Source organism: Medicago sativa, chromosome 2, assembly GCF_051527215.1.
Source record: "Medicago sativa cultivar Bolivia chromosome 2, Bolivia_mono, whole genome shotgun sequence".
NCBI lineage: Eukaryota > Viridiplantae > Streptophyta > Magnoliopsida > Fabales > Fabaceae > Medicago > Medicago sativa.
In genome coordinates this window covers 73567348-73584975 of record NC_140750.1, presented here as the reverse complement: position 1 = coordinate 73584975, position 17628 = coordinate 73567348, and the positions used below count along the sequence as shown (strand labels likewise).

At 37.2% G+C, this 17628-nt stretch overlaps 1 protein-coding gene across 1 annotated transcript; it reads left to right on the top strand.

The window, feature by feature from the left end:
* Positions 1-15504: 15504 nt before the first annotated feature.
* LOC146950569 (transcription factor bHLH162-like) lies at positions 15505-17150 on the top strand. Its single transcript, XM_085741571.1, has 2 exons — positions 15505-16080; positions 16850-17150. Exons 1-2 carry the CDS (start codon positions 15733-15735, stop codon positions 17024-17026), a joined length of 525 nt encoding a protein of 174 aa, XP_085597697.1. The 5' UTR covers positions 15505-15732; the 3' UTR covers positions 17027-17150.
* The last annotated feature ends 478 nt before the right edge of the window (positions 17151-17628 follow it).

Sequence of the window (17628 nt, the reverse complement as noted above, 5' to 3'; positions counted from 1 at the left end):
ATTCAAAGTACAAAATATAATACAATAATAAATAATATTATTCATATTTATTTAAATACGCCGACTTAATAGGCTTAAGAGGATTTTTTGAATGGCATGTGGTCTGACCTTTTATGCTAAATAGGCTTCTAAAAAAGTCCAGACCTTCTATATTTAACAAAAAATCTGGTCTGGCCTGTGATAAGTGTTTAAAAGTGATATATTTCATATAGGAGTTTAGGCATTTTAGTGACTTGTTTTGCAAGATTCTCTATGGAAAACTCCAATTATTGTGTAAATATGTCATTTATGCTTTTGAGCCTTATTCTACCCTTTTTGTGCAGGAAAATACAAGCAAGGAGCAAGAAACGTCAAAGTTCAATGTCCTACGCTATTAGCGTGTCCTACGCTATTAGCGTGATGAAGAAATGGCCAAGGTCAGAGAGATACGCCATTAGCGTACCTGGGGCGTAGGTTTTGGAGAACTCTTGAAGAGTACGCTAATAGCGTATTCTGAGCTATTAGCGTACAAGCTCCAGAGAGCTACGCTATTGGCGCACCTGGAGCGTAGCTAGTCAAGAAGAACTACGCTATTGGCGTAATCTACGCTATTAGCGTAAATACTCCAGAGAGCTACGCTATTGGCGTGGCTGGAGCGTAGCAGCAGGGCAAGGCCAACGTGGCACTCTCCTATTGGCCAGATTATAGGCCGCCTTACCACGCTATTAGCGTGAGTTGCGCTATTAGCGCAGGTGCAAAAACACAGGCCATTTAAATAGCATTTTTACCTCTCTTTTAGGTATTCACTATTCCATTGAAAACATTTTACACATTTCTAGAGAGAGGTTAGAGCTATTTCATAGAGAGAAACACAAAGCAAGTGATTAAGGAGTAGATTCAACCCTAGATTCATTGAGACATCAAGGATCTTGGCATGGAATCTTCATCTTTCCTTCATTCCTTGCATTAGTTTACATGTCTATCACCTTCTTTGTAGTATTGAGGTAACTATCAAGCTATTATGTAATCTTTTGATCTTTTAATATATAAGGTTCTAGCTTAATGATTCAATATTGTTGTTATTCTTGCTTTTAATGCTTTCAAAGAGATTCAAGATGATTTGGACACAAACTCTTGAATCTAGAACTAGAATAACAATCTATCTTATGTTATATCACTCTTGACAAGTTTGTAAACCTTTGATAATTACTTTTAATCAAGATTTTAATGCTTTCGGATACTTAATCAGGCTGGACACGGTCGATTAAGTTATCCGATCGACTTTGTTATCGTTTAAGGAATTTGGACACGAATGTTTAAACGCTAACTTGGAAATAACGATGTCGCTTTGGACACGAAGGATATTGTAGAAATGATTGTGATAATATTGGTTATAAAGCTAGAGTCTGTTAATCGATCGAGAGATTGCTGCTGTTATGCTTGCTCGTTATCTTATACCGCAAGCGAAATAGTTCGATCCCCTCTCGTTTTTACTTTAGTGTCATCTATGGATATAGTGTTACAAACAAACCAATTATATCCAAACCCTTAATGTGAACGATTGTGTAAATGCTTATGATTAACGTAACTCCCTGTGGAAACGATCCTATATATACTCACGTGTACATAGTTATATGACATGTAGGAAAAATCTTACATCAAAATGGCGCCGCTGCCGGGGAGTAACAGAAATTTTTGTCATAAGTGTTGAAACAATTTTGTCATGTTAAGTCAATTTTGCACAAAATTCTTTCATGCATATACATATACACATATATCATTCATTATTTTTTTATGCTAACCACTTGGTATAGTCTTGGTGAACTTTGTTTATGCGAGGTACCGTTGCTCACGAAGACCTACAATTTGATCCAGAGATTGAGAAAACTGCTAGGTTACTTAGAAAGCAAGCAAAGGAAGCTAGGAGATTAGCCAGGCTGGCTCAGCCGGAATCTTTACTTTTTATTCCTTCTCCGTCAGGTTCGGTGCATACTATATCACTAGGTGATTCTTCACATTCTTCTGCACATTCATCTCCGAGGAGTGAACCAGAAGTAGACATGGCTAATGAAGATGAGAATGCTCTACCTATGTGGGTTAGTCCGAGGAGGCTAGCTAATCTTGGCAATCGTAATGCCAAATCAATTGAGCTGAAGTCGGGGTTGATAAACTTGATAACTCATAACCAGTTTACCGGTATGGATCATGAGGATCCATATAGACATCTTACCAACTTCTATGTTACCGCCGGTACACTAGGTATGAAGGAAGATGAGGAAGAGGGCGTGTTTGTGCAATTGTTTCCTCATTCTTTGATCGGGAAGGCTAAGGAGTGGTATCTTGATCAACCAACTTCTTTGATGGAAAATTGGGGTGAGCTAGAGAAAGCATTTCAAGAAAGGTTCTTTCCGGAGGATAGGCATCTTGAGGCTAAAACTTCAATTACAACTTTTGCTCAAGGCCAAAGTGAGACTCTTTGTGAAGCTTGGGAGCGTTATAAATCATTGCTAAGGAATTGTCCAAAGCATGGTTTTGATAGCCAAATGCAACTATATCTTTTTCGTCAAGGGCTTCAAGACATGTCCAAGACGATGCTAGATTCAAGTGCTGGAGGTTCTATTGCTATGAAAAATCCAGCTGATGCTGTCAAAATCATTAATCAAATGGCTCTTAACACAAGAAAATCCTCTCACAACCGGAATCCTAATCAAAGGAAAGTCGGTATTCTGGAGCTAGAAGCAAATGATGCGGTCTTAGCTCAAAATAAGCTCCTCACTCAACAAATAGAAGCCATGCAAAAGGAGATGAGAGCTATGCCAAAACAAATTCTTGAATCTCTCAAGCAAGAAGGAGGAACCGCTCAAGTCAATACTTGTGGACTTTGTACGGGGGATCATCCCACCGGCTATTGTCCCGAACCCGGTTCTTTTGAAGGGGAAGAGGTCAACTATGTGGGAAACCAACAAAGGCCTAACCAACCACAACAAGCCGGAACCTCACAACAAAATCCGGGTACTTCCAACTTCCAAGGAAGGTATCTGGCCAACCAAAACCAACAAAGACCTTGGAGAACACCGTACAACAATAACTATCAATATCCACCATCAAACTTCTACCAACAACCTTACCAACAACCATTCAATAATCAATACCAAAATCCACCACCAAATAACCCCCAACAACCGAATAATTCCCAAAGCACCGAGGAGGTCTTGAAACAATTCATGCAAGTGTCCATGGCTAACCAGAAAAACACCGACGCGTCCATCAAAGGCCTTGAAACGCAAGTTGGTCAGTTAGCACAACAAATGGCTCAAGGTCCCCCGCAATTGGGAGCTTTCACCGCTAACACTCAACCAAATCCTAAGGAGCACCACAAGGCATAGCAGTCAAAAGCTATAGCTACAAGGAGTGGGAGAGTAGTAGGTATAGGGGTAGGTGATGATATTGTTGTTGAAGATAAGGATGATGAAGTTGTCAATGAGGAGTACAAAGAGAAGTTCGAGGAGGATAATGTAGAGATAGAGGAGGAAGTGTATATAAAAAATAAAGAAGCATTAGTTGAAAAAGAAAAAAATCAAAAAAGAGATCTAGTGGTACAAGAGGAGATGGAGAGGAAGAATAAAGATGTGGGGAGAGATAAAGGGAAGAAACAAGTAGTTGAGAAGCAAGTGGTGGCTCAACGCTTACCATACCCACATGCTCCATCGAAGAAAGACAAAGAGCGGCAATACGCAAGGTTTCTTGAACTCTTCAAGAAGTTGCAAATTGATATACCATTCTCAGAAGCCTTGGAGCAAATGCCGGTCTATGCAAAGTTCATGAAAGATATCCTTTCCAAGAAAAGAAGAATCAACGATGAAGAGACGATCCAAATCGATGCCAATTGTAGTGCTATTATTCAAAGAACGTTGCCTAAGAAAGAGCAAGATCCGGGAAGAGTCACTCTACCGGTAGCTATTGGCGCAACACATGTAGGTAAAGCACTACTTGATCTTGGATCAAGCATCAATCTTATGCCTTTGTCCGTTGCCAAAAGAGTTGGTGACCTTTGTATAAAGCGGACTAGGATGATGTTGCAATTGGCCGACAAATCCTTTGCAAAACCACTAGGTATGGCCGAAGATGTTCTTGTAAAAGTGGACAAATTTATTTTTCCGGCTGATTTTGTGGTTATGGATGTCGAAGAAGATGAGGATGTGCCTATCTTAATGGGAAGGAATTTCATGCAAACGGCTCGGATGATGATTGATCTTGATGATAATATCATGAAGGTCAAGGTAAATGATGAAGAGGTTACCTTCAACATCCGAGAAGCTTTGAAGTACTCGAAAGACAAGGGTGCATGTTTCAAAATGGATGCAACCGAAGAAGTCATCTTGACTACTCGGAAGCAAATGCACAATAGAACACCCCTTGAGAGTGCTTTGGTGGACGCACTCAATGCTATTGATGAAGATGAAGCAAGTGCCATTGAAGAGTGTTTGAAGGAGCTAGATTCCTTGAAGGAGGTTCTTCCTAATCAAGCCATACTTGAAGATTTGAAAGAAGAATCCAAGGAAGAAGCCAAAGTTGATGACACCAAGGTAGAATTAAATGTTTTACCATCTAATTTGAAATATGTTTTTCTTGAGAAAGATGGTACAAAACCGGTGATCATTAGTAGCTCCTTGTCCATCGATGAAGAAACAAAGTTGGTAGAGGTTCTCAAGGCCAACAAGGAAGCGATAGGGTGGAAGTTATCCGACTTGAAAGGGATAAGTCCATCTTATTGTATGCACAAGATCATGATGGAAGAAAACTTTAAACCGGTAGCACAACCGCAACGCCGCTTGAATCCAAACATGAAAGAGGTGGTGCGAAAGGAAGTAGTGAAGTTACTTGAAGCCGGCATGATCTATCCTATCTCGGATAGTGCTTGGGTAAGCCTGGTTCAAGTAGTGCCCAAGAAAGGAGGAATGACGGTGATCACTAATGATAAAGATGAGTTGATCCCAACTAGAACCGTCACCGGATGGAGGATGTGTATAGATTATAGAAGACTCAATCAAGCAACAAGGAAGGATCACTTCCCCTTGCCCTTCATGGATCAAATGCTTGAAAGACTCTCCGGTCAATCCTTTTATTGCTTCCTAGATGGTTACTCCGGTTACAATCAAATCGCCATGAACCCAGATGATCACGAGAAGACGGCTTTCACTTGCCCCTTTGGTATTTTTGCTTATCGAAGAATGCCATTTGGCTTGTGTAATGCACCCGCAACTTTTCAACGGTGTGTTCAAGCAATCTTCTCCAAACTTATTGGAAAATGCATGGAGGTGTTCATGGATGATTTCTCGGTTTTCGGTTCGTCATTTGATACGTGTTTGAATAGCTTGGATACCGTGCTGAAGCGGTGTATTGAAACTAGCTTGGTGCTCAATTGGGAGAAATGTCATTTCATGGTTACCGAGGGTATTGTCCTTGGTCATAAGATTTTTGCTAAGGGTATTGAGGTAGACCAAGCAAAGGTCGATGTCATAGGAAAGCTTCCTCCACCGGTAAATGTCAAAGGTGTTCGGAGTTTTCTTGGTCATGCCGGTTTCTACCGGAGGTTCATCAAAGACTTCTCAAAGATTGCAAAGCCTATGAGCAACTTGCTCAACAAAGATAAGTCTTTTGTTTTTGATAATGAATGTCTTGATGCATTTGAATCTTTAAAAGAAAAGTTGACCACCGCACCAATAATCATTGCTCCTAATTGGGATTTAAATTTTGAATTAATGTGTGATGCAAGTGATTATGCTGGTTGTGCGGTCTTGGGTCAACGTAAGGACAAAATTTTTCATGCTATTCACTATGCAAGTAAGGTTTTAAATGAGGCACAAATTAATTATGCCACAACTGAAAAAGAGTTACTTGCAATAGTTTATGCAATGGAGAAATTTCGTTCTTACTTTGTAGGTTCCAAAATTGTTGTTTATACTGACCATGCAGCTATTAAGTATCTCCTTACTAAGTCCGACTCAAAGCCTAGACTCATCCGGTGGATGTTGTTGCTTCAAGAGTTTGACTTAGAGATCAAGGATAAGAAAGGCACGGAGAATCTTGTAGCTGATCACCTTTCAAGGTTGACAAACAATGAGGTAACCAAGAATGAACCGGAGGTTCGTGAAGAATTTCCAGATGAACGGTTGCTAGCTATCAGTGTGAGACCGTGGTTTGCCGACATGGTGAACTACAAAGCAACCGGGTTCATTCCGGAAGATTTTGAATGGCAACAACGCAAGAAGTTCCTTCATGATGCTAACCACTTTGTGTGGGATGAGCCTTATTTGTTCAAAATTGGAGCGGACAATCTCTTGCGTAGGTGTGTGGATGATGAAGAGGCAAAGAAGATCCTATGGCAATGTCATAATTCGCCCTATGGAGGTCACTTCAACGGGGAGAGAACAGCCGCAAAGGTACTTCAATCCGGGTTCTATTGGCCAACTTTATTCAAAGATGCCAATTTACATTGCAAGTATTGTGATGAATGCCAAAGAACCGGATCAATGTCAAAGAGAAATGAGATGCCTCTACAACTCATCCTTGAAGTGGAAGTGTTTGATTGTTGGGGTATAGATTTTGTTGGCCCTTTTCCTTCATCATATTCAAATGAGTACATCTTGGTAGCTGTTGATTATGTTTCAAAGTGGGTGGAAGCCGTAGCATCGCCTAAAGCCGATAGCAAGACGGTAGTGAAGTTCCTAAAAAAGAATATTTTCACCCGGTTTGGTACACCAAGAGTTCTCATTAGTGATGGAGGGTCACACTTTTGCAACACACAACTTGCCAAGGCCCTAGATCATTATGGAGTCAAGCACAAAGTAGCATCACCGTATCATCCGCAAACGAATGGACAAGCCGAAGTTTCTAACCGGGAGGTCAAACGCATACTTGAGAAGACGGTCTCTACATCTCGGAAGGATTGGTCGGCTAAACTTGATGAAGCTTTGTGGGCATATAGGACTGCATACAAGTCTCCTATAGGCCTCACTCCTTTCCAAATGGTCTATGGCAAATCTTGTCACTTACCGGTCGAGCTCGAACATAAAGCATTTTGGGCATTGAAGTTCCTAAACTTTGATCAAGAGAAGGCCGGTGAAAGAAGAAAAGTTCAAATGCATGAGCTTGAAGAATTACGAAATCAAGCTTATGAATCTTCAAAGCTCTACAAAGAAAGGACCAAGAAGTATCATGACAAGAGGATCATTCTGAGACAATTCATGCCGGGACAAATGGTATTACTTTTCAATTCAAGACTGAGGTTGTTTCCGGGCAAATTGAAGTCTAAGTGGTCCGGACCTTTCATGGTTAAAGAGGTCAAACTGTACGGAGCTGTTGAACTTGAGGACCCAGTCACCAAAGCCAACTGGACTGTTAATGGGCAAAGGCTTAAGCCCTACTTCGGTGGTGAAATTGATCGGTGTTTGACGACGATTTCACTAATCGAGCCATGATTTCTTCAAAAATGCGTCAAGCTAAGGACGTAAAACAAGCTCTTGCTGGGAGGCACACCCAGTTTTGTAAGTATTTTTATGTTTATTGCATATAGTAGTAGTACATATACATTTACAAGCAGAAATGAAAGACTTTGAAAAACTGATCCTGAAGCCTCACGCTATTAGCGTATTTTTCGCTATTAGCGTGAGAGCTCCAGAGAGCCACGCTATTAGCGTGAGTTTGGCGTGGGAGAAAAAAAAATTTTGTGGGCCCAGGGGATTAACTCCCCATAACTTCCCACAACCCCTCTTTTTCCCCTTTTACGGTTTCATTCCTTCATTTTCTCACTCTCACACAAAACAACTTCTCTCTCACATATAACCCTAATTCACAAACAAGGTTTCAATTGGTTTCAAGCATCCATTTTTGCATCTTTTCTTCTTGCATTTGTGTTGCTTCTCTTTTCATTAACAAGGTTTGATCTTCTCTTCCTATCTTTGTTCTTGAATTTAAAAAATCTATGTTTTTTGACATGATTAGAGATGGTTAGGTTAGGGTTAGAGTTTTGATTTGTGAATAGAGATTGTTCTTCATTGATAATAGTTGGAAAAGGAACAATAATCATAACCCACATGCAACAAACATTCATCTTTTGATTTTGACCCATTTTGTAAATTTGAAAAATAAGGGTTTTGAATGATTTGTGTACCAATGTTGTGATTCTGATTCCTTTTCATGATTCTATTGTGTTTTAGAGACATAGGATGAAACCTAGGGTTGAAATTTGCTGGTTGGTGTTGTGAAATTGCAGGAACAAAGATTTTGAAAATTTGAAAATTGTAGGTACGAAGAACTACGCTAATAGCGAAATATACGCTAATAGCGCAACTTTTCCAGAAAAATTTCGCTAATAGCGTACCCTACGCTAATAGCGAAAGTTTCCCAGAAAAATTTCGCTATTAGCGTGGCAGGCGCTAATAGCGTAGATCTTCCTACTTGCCCAGATTTTCAAAATTTTTGATGTTTTTAAATGACCAATTCTACTTTGTGCTAATATTTTCTATGCAATATGTTGGTGTTTCCTGGTTTTGTTGCAGATGGCACCGAAAAATGTTGAAAAAACTATCGGGACTAAACGTCCTAGAGGCAAAGGTGCCTCTACCTCTGCTGCACCTGCAATCCCAAACCGTTTCCTCACCCCTGCCCACTCTGCCAGGTTTAAGAAGATGGCACAGTACAAAACCTGGCACGAGAAGACCTTTGACATTCACCCTAGTGGTGAGCATGCTGATATGCTCCACATTTTCACTGGTCGCAAATGGACCAAACTCCTTGTGCCCGCAACTGAGATTAACACCGACCTAATCAGGGAGTTCTATTGTAATGCTGTCCCTGATGCCTCACCCGCTACCTTTGCTGAGACTTTCTCTTGGACTTCTTATGTCCGAGGAAAGCAAATCCCATTTGATAGGGATGCAATCAATGATTTCCTTGAAAATGCCTTAAACCTTGAGCCATCTGAGGACCCCACAATGCCCACCTTGTGTACCTATGCTAAGAGAAACGCTCAAGGAAATTGGAAATTTCAGCAAATTGAGCGTGATATCATGAACAAGGGTAGGCACTTTGTCAAGAATGACAAGGGAGAGATTAGGCATGCACTTACCAAGGAGATGACCGCTACTGCCCGCTTAGTTTTCCAATTCCTTGTCCACAATGCCCTTCCTAGAGCCCATACATCCGATGCCCCAAAAGCCGTTCTACCACTCATCTGGTGCATTATGAAAGAAGTGCCTGTTGATATTGCTCGCATCATAGCCAATGAGATGAAGGCTGTGGCTTTGAAAGTTGCCACAGGTGCTAAGAAGGTGGCATTGTTCTACCCGGGTTTGATTATGGGATTGCTTAAGGCTAATGGAGTGCCCATTTCTGGACCCTATGATGAAGATATTGAAGGGGCCATTACTGACACTCATATTCGCACCTGGGAGAAATCAGAGCAGAGGGCAGCCCAATACCATTTCTCTGATGATGAAGGTGGCCCATCTGAGGGTGCTGGTTCTTTTGACTTTTCAGGTTTGCAGACCTTTATGCTGGAGCAGCAGATGCATAACCAGTACGTGAGGGACCAGAACAGCTTCTTAATGGATCAGAATGAGGAAATTTGGAGGAGCAACATGGGCATACACCAGGACCTCTACAATGCTCACATGCATCCGGCAAATGCTGAGTACCCGGTTATGACTCCTGAGCAGTACCAGGCTTATGTTCGTTGGCCTGAGGGCAGGCCAAATCCTTATGTGGGGGTGGCTGATGCTGTTGATGATGAGGCGACACCTGATGATGCTGGAGTTGTGGGTGATGATGATGTGTACCAGGATCTTGATATGGATGATGCTGGAGAGGATGATCAGTGATATTCTGGGTTTTTAGTGATGTTTTTTCTTTTTGCTTTCTAACTCTATGTTTTTATTTATTTCATGTTGGAACAGTTGTTATTTGGTTGTATTTTGTACTCTTCAAGCACTGTGGTTTTTAGTGCTTGATTTGTTACTTTGTTACTTTATTTTTGGTTTAATAACTTATGCTTTGGATGAAATTTTTGTTTACATCTTGCTTGTGTCTCTCAAAAGAAAATTGCTCATGAACAATAAATTTTAAAGTGCTCCATGGAGCCATGTTTGAGCAAAAGCAGGTGAGTGATAATGATATTACTTGTGAGAAAGCGTAAGGCCAAGGTATTGGTTTCCTGTTATTCTAGGTTTTTAATAAGAATTTGAAACTTGTACTTTGCACAAAATATATATCATGTAAGTCTTTTCATAAACATAAATATCTTTGAACCACTTAGTACTTAACCTAAATGTGAGGTAGCTTCAATCTGTTGTATATATGCTGGAGACCGATAATCATCGTCTAACTTGTTTTAGTTATGTTAAATCTGATAATTATTTTGAATCGTTTGAAAGCATGGAAAGGATCAAGGCACTTTTTGAATTGAGAGTAACCTACTTGACCACATAAAGCCTGCCTGTGAGAAGAGTGAGTATCTGATACCCCAATCTGAGCCTAATGAATCAAGTCCACAAACATGAACTGTCAATATTCAGAAGCACAATGCTTAGTGAATTTGTCTGAAATTTTTCATAAATCCAGTTCATGCTTGTCTTTGAAAGGACTTTGATATTTTTTAATATGTTGAACCCTTAACCTCTTTGTACTTTGTCCCTTGCCTTAGGATAGGGGAACATTCAATTAGAGTTTTGTTGTATTCAAGTTGGGGAGAAAAAGGAGGCATTATATGTCAAGTTTATGGTGAAGTTGTAAAATAACCTGACAACATTGAATCAAAGAAAAAAAAAATTGTACATTTGAAAAAGAAAAGAAAAGAAAAGAAAAAGTAAAAGAAAAATCAAAAATAGAATAAGTTGTCAAGGTTATAAGTTTGATTGTTAATCACCAAAGGTTTTAATTCTTGGTAGGGAAGTATATGGATTTCAAGTTGTGATACAAAAAAATGTTCCTCTTTGATAGGCTTTCTGATCAATTGTCCCACATATGACATTTCTTTTGTAGCCCAGCCAAGTTATAACCCTTGCAAGACCTTTTGATCCATGCTTTTATGCTTTTTGAGACGATATTTGGATGGACACCTAACTTAAATAGGATGTTAGCATGATTGTTGGATGTGTGTTCATTACCTCATTCATTGTTATCATTATATTGCATTTACTTTCAAAGAAGTGTGTTAGGTGTGGTTCATAGATAGATATGTTTATGTTTTGAAGTTTATGATGTATAGTTTGTGCTTAGGACATTTTTCGCATTCTTAGTTTGAACCTAGAGTAGCGGGGGACTTCATGCTTGTCCACGCGATCATATTTGAATCACCATTTGTTTATTTTTGTTTTGAATTGTTTGACACCATGTTGAAAACCTTGTCCAAAGCCTTGTTAGTTCCTTTTCAATTGATTTGTTTGAGGACAAACAAAAAGCCAAGTTGGGGAGAGTTTGATAAGTGTTTAAAAGTGATATATTTCATATAGGAGTTTAGGCATTTTAGTGACTTGTTTTGCAAGATTCTCTATGGAAAACTCCAATTATTGTGTAAATATGTCATTTATGCTTTTGAGCCTTATTCTACCCTTTTTGTGCAGGAAAATACAAGCAAGGAGCAAGAAACGTCAAAGTTCAATGTCCTACGCTATTAGCGTGTCCTACGCTATTAGCGTGATGAAGAAATGGCCAAGGTCAGAGAGATACGCCATTAGCGTACCTGGGGCGTAGGTTTTGGAGAACTCTTGAAGAGTACGCTAATAGCGTATTCTGAGCTATTAGCGTACAAGCTCCAGAGAGCTACGCTATTGGCGCACCTGGAGCGTAGCTAGTCAAGAAGAACTACGCTATTGGCGTAATCTACGCTATTAGCGTAAATACTCCAGAGAGCTACGCTATTGGCGTGGCTGGAGCGTAGCAGCAGGGCAAGGCCAACGTGGCACTCTCCTATTGGCCAGATTATAGGCCGCCTTACCACGCTATTAGCGTGAGTTGCGCTATTAGCGCAGGTGCAAAAACACAGGCCATTTAAATAGCATTTTTACCTCTCTTTTAGGTATTCACTATTCCATTGAAAACATTTTACACATTTCTAGAGAGAGGTTAGAGCTATTTCATAGAGAGAAACACAAAGCAAGTGATTAAGGAGTAGATTCAACCCTAGATTCATTGAGACATCAAGGATCTTGGCATGGAATCTTCATCTTTCCTTCATTCCTTGCATTAGTTTACATGTCTATCACCTTCTTTGTAGTATTGAGGTAACTATCAAGCTATTATGTAATCTTTTGATCTTTTAATATATAAGGTTCTAGCTTAATGATTCAATATTGTTGTTATTCTTGCTTTTAATGCTTTCAAAGAGATTCAAGATGATTTGGACACAAACTCTTGAATCTAGAACTAGAATAACAATCTATCTTATGTTATATCACTCTTGACAAGTTTGTAAACCTTTGATAATTACTTTTAATCAAGATTTTAATGCTTTCGGATACTTAATCAGGCTGGACACGGTCGATTAAGTTATCCGATCGACTTTGTTATCGTTTAAGGAATTTGGACACGAATGTTTAAACGCTAACTTGGAAATAACGATGTCGCTTTGGACACGAAGGATATTGTAGAAATGATTGTGATAATATTGGTTATAAAGCTAGAGTCTATTAATCGATCGAGAGATTGCTGCTGTTATGCTTGCTCGTTATCTTATACCGCAAGCGAAATAGTTCGATCCCCTCTCGTTTTTACTTTAGTGTCATCTATGGATATAGTGTTACAAACAAACCAATTATATCCAAACCCTTAATGTGAACGATTGTGTAAATGCTTATGATTAACGTAACTCCCTGTGGAAACGATCCTATATATACTCACGTGTACATAGTTATATGACATGTAGGAAAAATCTTACATCAGCCTGGCGTGTCATAGACTAGGGCGTAGGTACCTGAACTACCAAATTACAAGACACAACCAACACCAACCATAACAACAATAAAAAGGAGTAAAAACTGTAAATGAAGACATTAGAGTTTTAAACGTGGAAAACTCCTAATAAAAATCATGGGACTTAGTTCAGTAAAAAATTTCCTCTATCAAAATAAAGGTTACAATCAATGTCTTAATGTATCTTTAGAATTGATAAAACATCATAATAACAAACTATATGATTCAAACAACAAGAGAGAAAATCTACAAATGAGTATTCCAAACTGACACAAAGAAAAGATAAAACTATTTAGAGAGGGGAGACACCACATTTTCACCTCTAGGGTTCTTTTGATCTATGATTGTCAATGGAGACATTGTGAAAATTCTTGAGTGGTTTCGTTTCAAGTGATTATACTCTTTATGGTGGAGTATGATAGTTCTTTTGAACTATGATTGCCGGTGACAACAATCAAAACAAATTTGTATCATTTTATATCAAGGAGGAGATGTGACTCCTCCCTCTCATGCGGTCGTGAAGCATTTTGCCCATTGTTTCTCCTGTGACCTCAGACAGCTCAATAAATGGTATCATAGCCCTGATTCGGCTTGATGGGGGAGCGGGAGTTGATCTTAAAATGGATCCTGTAATAAGAGGTGGACTGATAATTGTGGGGGTGATTGTTTGATTTCAAGTGTGAGTATTATATTTGTGAGTGGTTAAGTCACATATTGCCTATGAATAAGTAAAATGTTTGATATATAAGAGATGTGACCCATATACCTCATGCCTTAAAGTTTTGGATGGAGATGTGGTGTCTCCGTTTTTTGAAGTCTTGGAGCAATAGTCCATTGTTTCGTAACCCTCACACTCCCCAACATACAAATGGTAGTTTCACACAACAATGTAAATGAAAGTTCGAATCATGGTTAGAAGACGTGACCACATTTAGTGTCTAATGATGTTTTAAATAAGACTATATCCAATTGAGGCAATTTACATTTTAAAAAATAAATATTATGAATTTAGTGTCTAAAAACGTCTTAAATAGGATTATCTCCAATTGAAGCTATTTACATTTTAAAAAATGAATGTTATGAAAATTGTTCCAATCTTTTATTCCCTCAAATGACCAAATGAAATAACCAAATGGTCAAATTAATTGATGTGGCAACTCACCAAATGGATATGACAAATGAATGGTGAGACCTATACTACCTCTTGATGAATTGGAGGTAATTTACCCCTAATAACAAGTATGATTCGATTTTGAAATGAAGGATATGGAGAGCACATGTTGAATGAAGGAAATGAAAAAGTTTGATGTTCTTGAGATGAAAATGGTAACCGATTGTAAGAAAAAAACCCTACCAGTGAGGGCTAAGTTACCCCTTGATGAATTGATGTAATTTACCCCTAACGACAAATATGATTTGATTATGGAACGAAAGAGATGGAAATCACATGTTGAATGAAGAAGATGGAGAACTTTGATGTTCTTGAGATGAAAATGATAACTGATTGTAAGAATAAAGATGAAGAAAATGAGACTTTTATTTGATAGGGTAAATTACCCCCAATTCATCAAGTAATAATATAGAAAAAACACAAATGGAATATGACAAGTAAAGTATTTTTATCACATATAAATGACCAAATGAATATAGCAACTCATATGTTTTTATATTTATTAATTAACATAGCTACACATTATTAAACGAATGTGTAAAATAAATGTATATGGGCTAACATACTAACTAAACTCATGATCAAATATATCTGTTAATAAAAAAGGATCAAATTTCGTCAAAAAAATAAAATAAAAAAGGACCAAATACACTACCAGCACCACAAATCCAATCATACCTTTTTAAATACTTAATTGAAAAAAATTGAAGTAGTACTTTTACGTATTAAACTTTAGATATATTCATGGTTTTTTACATTTCTAGTTTATATGCACTTTTTTTTTTGTTGCATTGCATATAATTTGACTTTAGAAAATGTTATCCATTCCCCCCATCTATATCTACAGTGTCATCTATGTCATTCACCACTTCTTACTGTGCATGCATTTTTTATTTATTTATTTTGTTAGGACGCAATGGTGTTTCTACTTTCTTAAAAAAAAAAAAAAACAGATATCTATTAAAGGCATTGGGTTTAGGTGGGCAAATTTTTTTGCTTTCTCCATTAAAGAATTTAAGTAAGTCATGTATTACAAAGACTCATCATAATAATTAGAGTAACCTTTACATTGTGTTTGGTTGAAGAGAAATAAGGAAGAGAGATAGAGCAAGAGAGAAATAGAGAAGAGATAGTAGTTTTCTCTTGCTTGGAATGGCCGTTCCAATAAAATTGGAGACTCGGTTCTAATATTAAAAATGGTCCCTAATAAAAATAATTAATGATAATTTAAACAATTGTAAATTAACAATAAGCATTATTTTGATTTTAATTTTTTTTTGTTGAATTTTTTGTTGTTGATAGATGTGTGGGTTTGGCCTAACTTATCCATTTTCTCTTTATTTTTGTCAAATAATAAGTGTTTGATTTAGACCTACATAACAAAAAAAAAAAAAATTATCCTAGATCCCAACAATTATACCATACCCCTACAAATAATTGAGGACCCTATAAATTGGAGGTCCGGCTCCGTAGAGCTCCTTGCGCTTGCCAAGGAACGGCCTTGAGTGTACTATACCACAAGTAGAGTACCTATATATTCATTTCATATAGGTTCACTTCTTCTTGGAATGAATAACACATATACTTATTAATTTGGTGTTATTTTTCATTTAATGCAGGAATTAGCGTTACCATTATCTGATCAAGTAGATGAGGCTATAAACTACATAAAGAGCCTAGAGACAAATATAAACTTAGCAAAGGAGAAGAAAGAAAGTTTAATGGGAAACAAGAAGAGATCACGTGGTGGTGGCTGCTCGAGTTCTTCTGGAGCAATAAAGTTGCCAAAAATAGAGATTCATGAAATGGGAACCACTCTACAAGTGATTGTAACATGTGGGGTTGATGACCATTTTATTTTCTGTGAAATTATGAGAATACTGCATGAAGAGAACGTCGAGGTTATCTCTTCAAATTCTTCTTTGGCTGGTGATTCACTTCTTCATACCGTGCATGCTCAGGTATATATACACATAAACACATGCAAACCTATGCACATGCAAATAACATTTTAAATGAAACAACATTTTTGTGTTCGAGTTTCACTGGTTTCAGGATATTCCCTACAACTTAACTCGTGACTTATTATATAGAGTCTTGTTAACTTGTGTCCTTAGGGCACATGTTAAAAATTCTAAAAATAGTAATTATTTATTGAGAAAAATTAATTCACATAAAATATTTAACTTTTTGAGAAATAAATTAATATTCCAATACAAAATTTCTATGTTTAGTACATTAATATGTGCCCTTAGGGAATATTGGTGAATTTGACCATAAACCATGATATAACTTTTTCTTTCTTTCAATTTTATTGATCAAATGTAAACATATTCTTCTAAAATCCGCTATTTCTTACCCTAATGAACAATGTCACATGTGTCATGTTATAGAAAATAAACTCCAAATTGAGTTTTTTTGAGGGAAACTCCAAATTGAGTTGTAGGGAAAAAAACACGAAACTAAAAAATGGAACTATGAAATAGAAAGACTAAAATCATGTTTTGATTAAAAATAAGAGACCAAAAATGTTGCAATATTTTTATTCAAAAGTGCATATATGTGTGTGTGTGTGTGTGTGTGTGTGTGTGTGTTCTTTAGTGTTAACCATATTTTGCAAAAGAATCAATTATCCCTTCAACATTTTTTACACAATTATCTCTTCAACATTGAGAAACTTAAAATTTTGTGAATGCTTTGTTTTCTGATTTGATTATTATTTTAATGTAGATTCCGCAATCTTTGTTACGATTTGGAGAAACCAAAATAGGCGAGAGATTGAAAGCATTTGTGGAAGGATCCGTGAGCGATGTGGAAACACAGCCTCAATTCTGGGATCTTGAAATTGGAAGTGAGAGTTGGGAGCTTCTACATTCTGTAGTAACCAAGAGTTTACCAATTCCTTGATGAAGCATAAATATATGTATCAGGGTTGGTCATAAGATTTTTGATACCCTTGGTGAATTATATTTTTAACGTCTAGTTTTATATCCACTAGAAAATGGCTGAAAAGAGGTTTATTGAACGTCAAAAGAAGTTACTGTACATAAATAATGTTTATAATCCTTTCAAAAATAAATAAATTATAATGTTTCTAAGGAAAATACTTTTGAACCATAACTTTAGTCTATCTTTTTGGGGATTGTTCTTCAGAATCTTTATACTAACAATTTAGAGTTCTTAGAAATAGCCTATTTCAAAATTCTCTCCTCTAAAGATGTCCACCTCAACAAAATCCTACTTGGCATTAGTTCCAAAAATTTCTTCTTATTTTTAATACAAGCTTAATCATTATAATTATAATTAAAAACCGTTTTTTATTTAACATTAAATTCTACATAAAATACATAGTTGGTTACAAACAAATAATTATTAATACAATTATTGTTTCGATTAAAATTTATATGTTACATTAAAAAATTGGTACGTTACAATCAAATAATTATTAATATAATTATTGTTTTGATTAAAATTTATATGTTACATTAAAAATCTGTACGTTACAATCA

Excerpts from the sequence above, each read along its gene's own strand:
- LOC146950569 (XM_085741571.1), top strand. The coding sequence starts at position 15,733 with ATGCAGGAATTAGCGTTACCATTATCTGATCAAGTAGATGAGGCTATA. Across the intron at positions 16,081-16,849 it reads TTCATACCGTGCATGCTCAG|ATTCCGCAATCTTTGTTACG; the intron begins GTATATATACAC and ends ATTTTAATGTAG.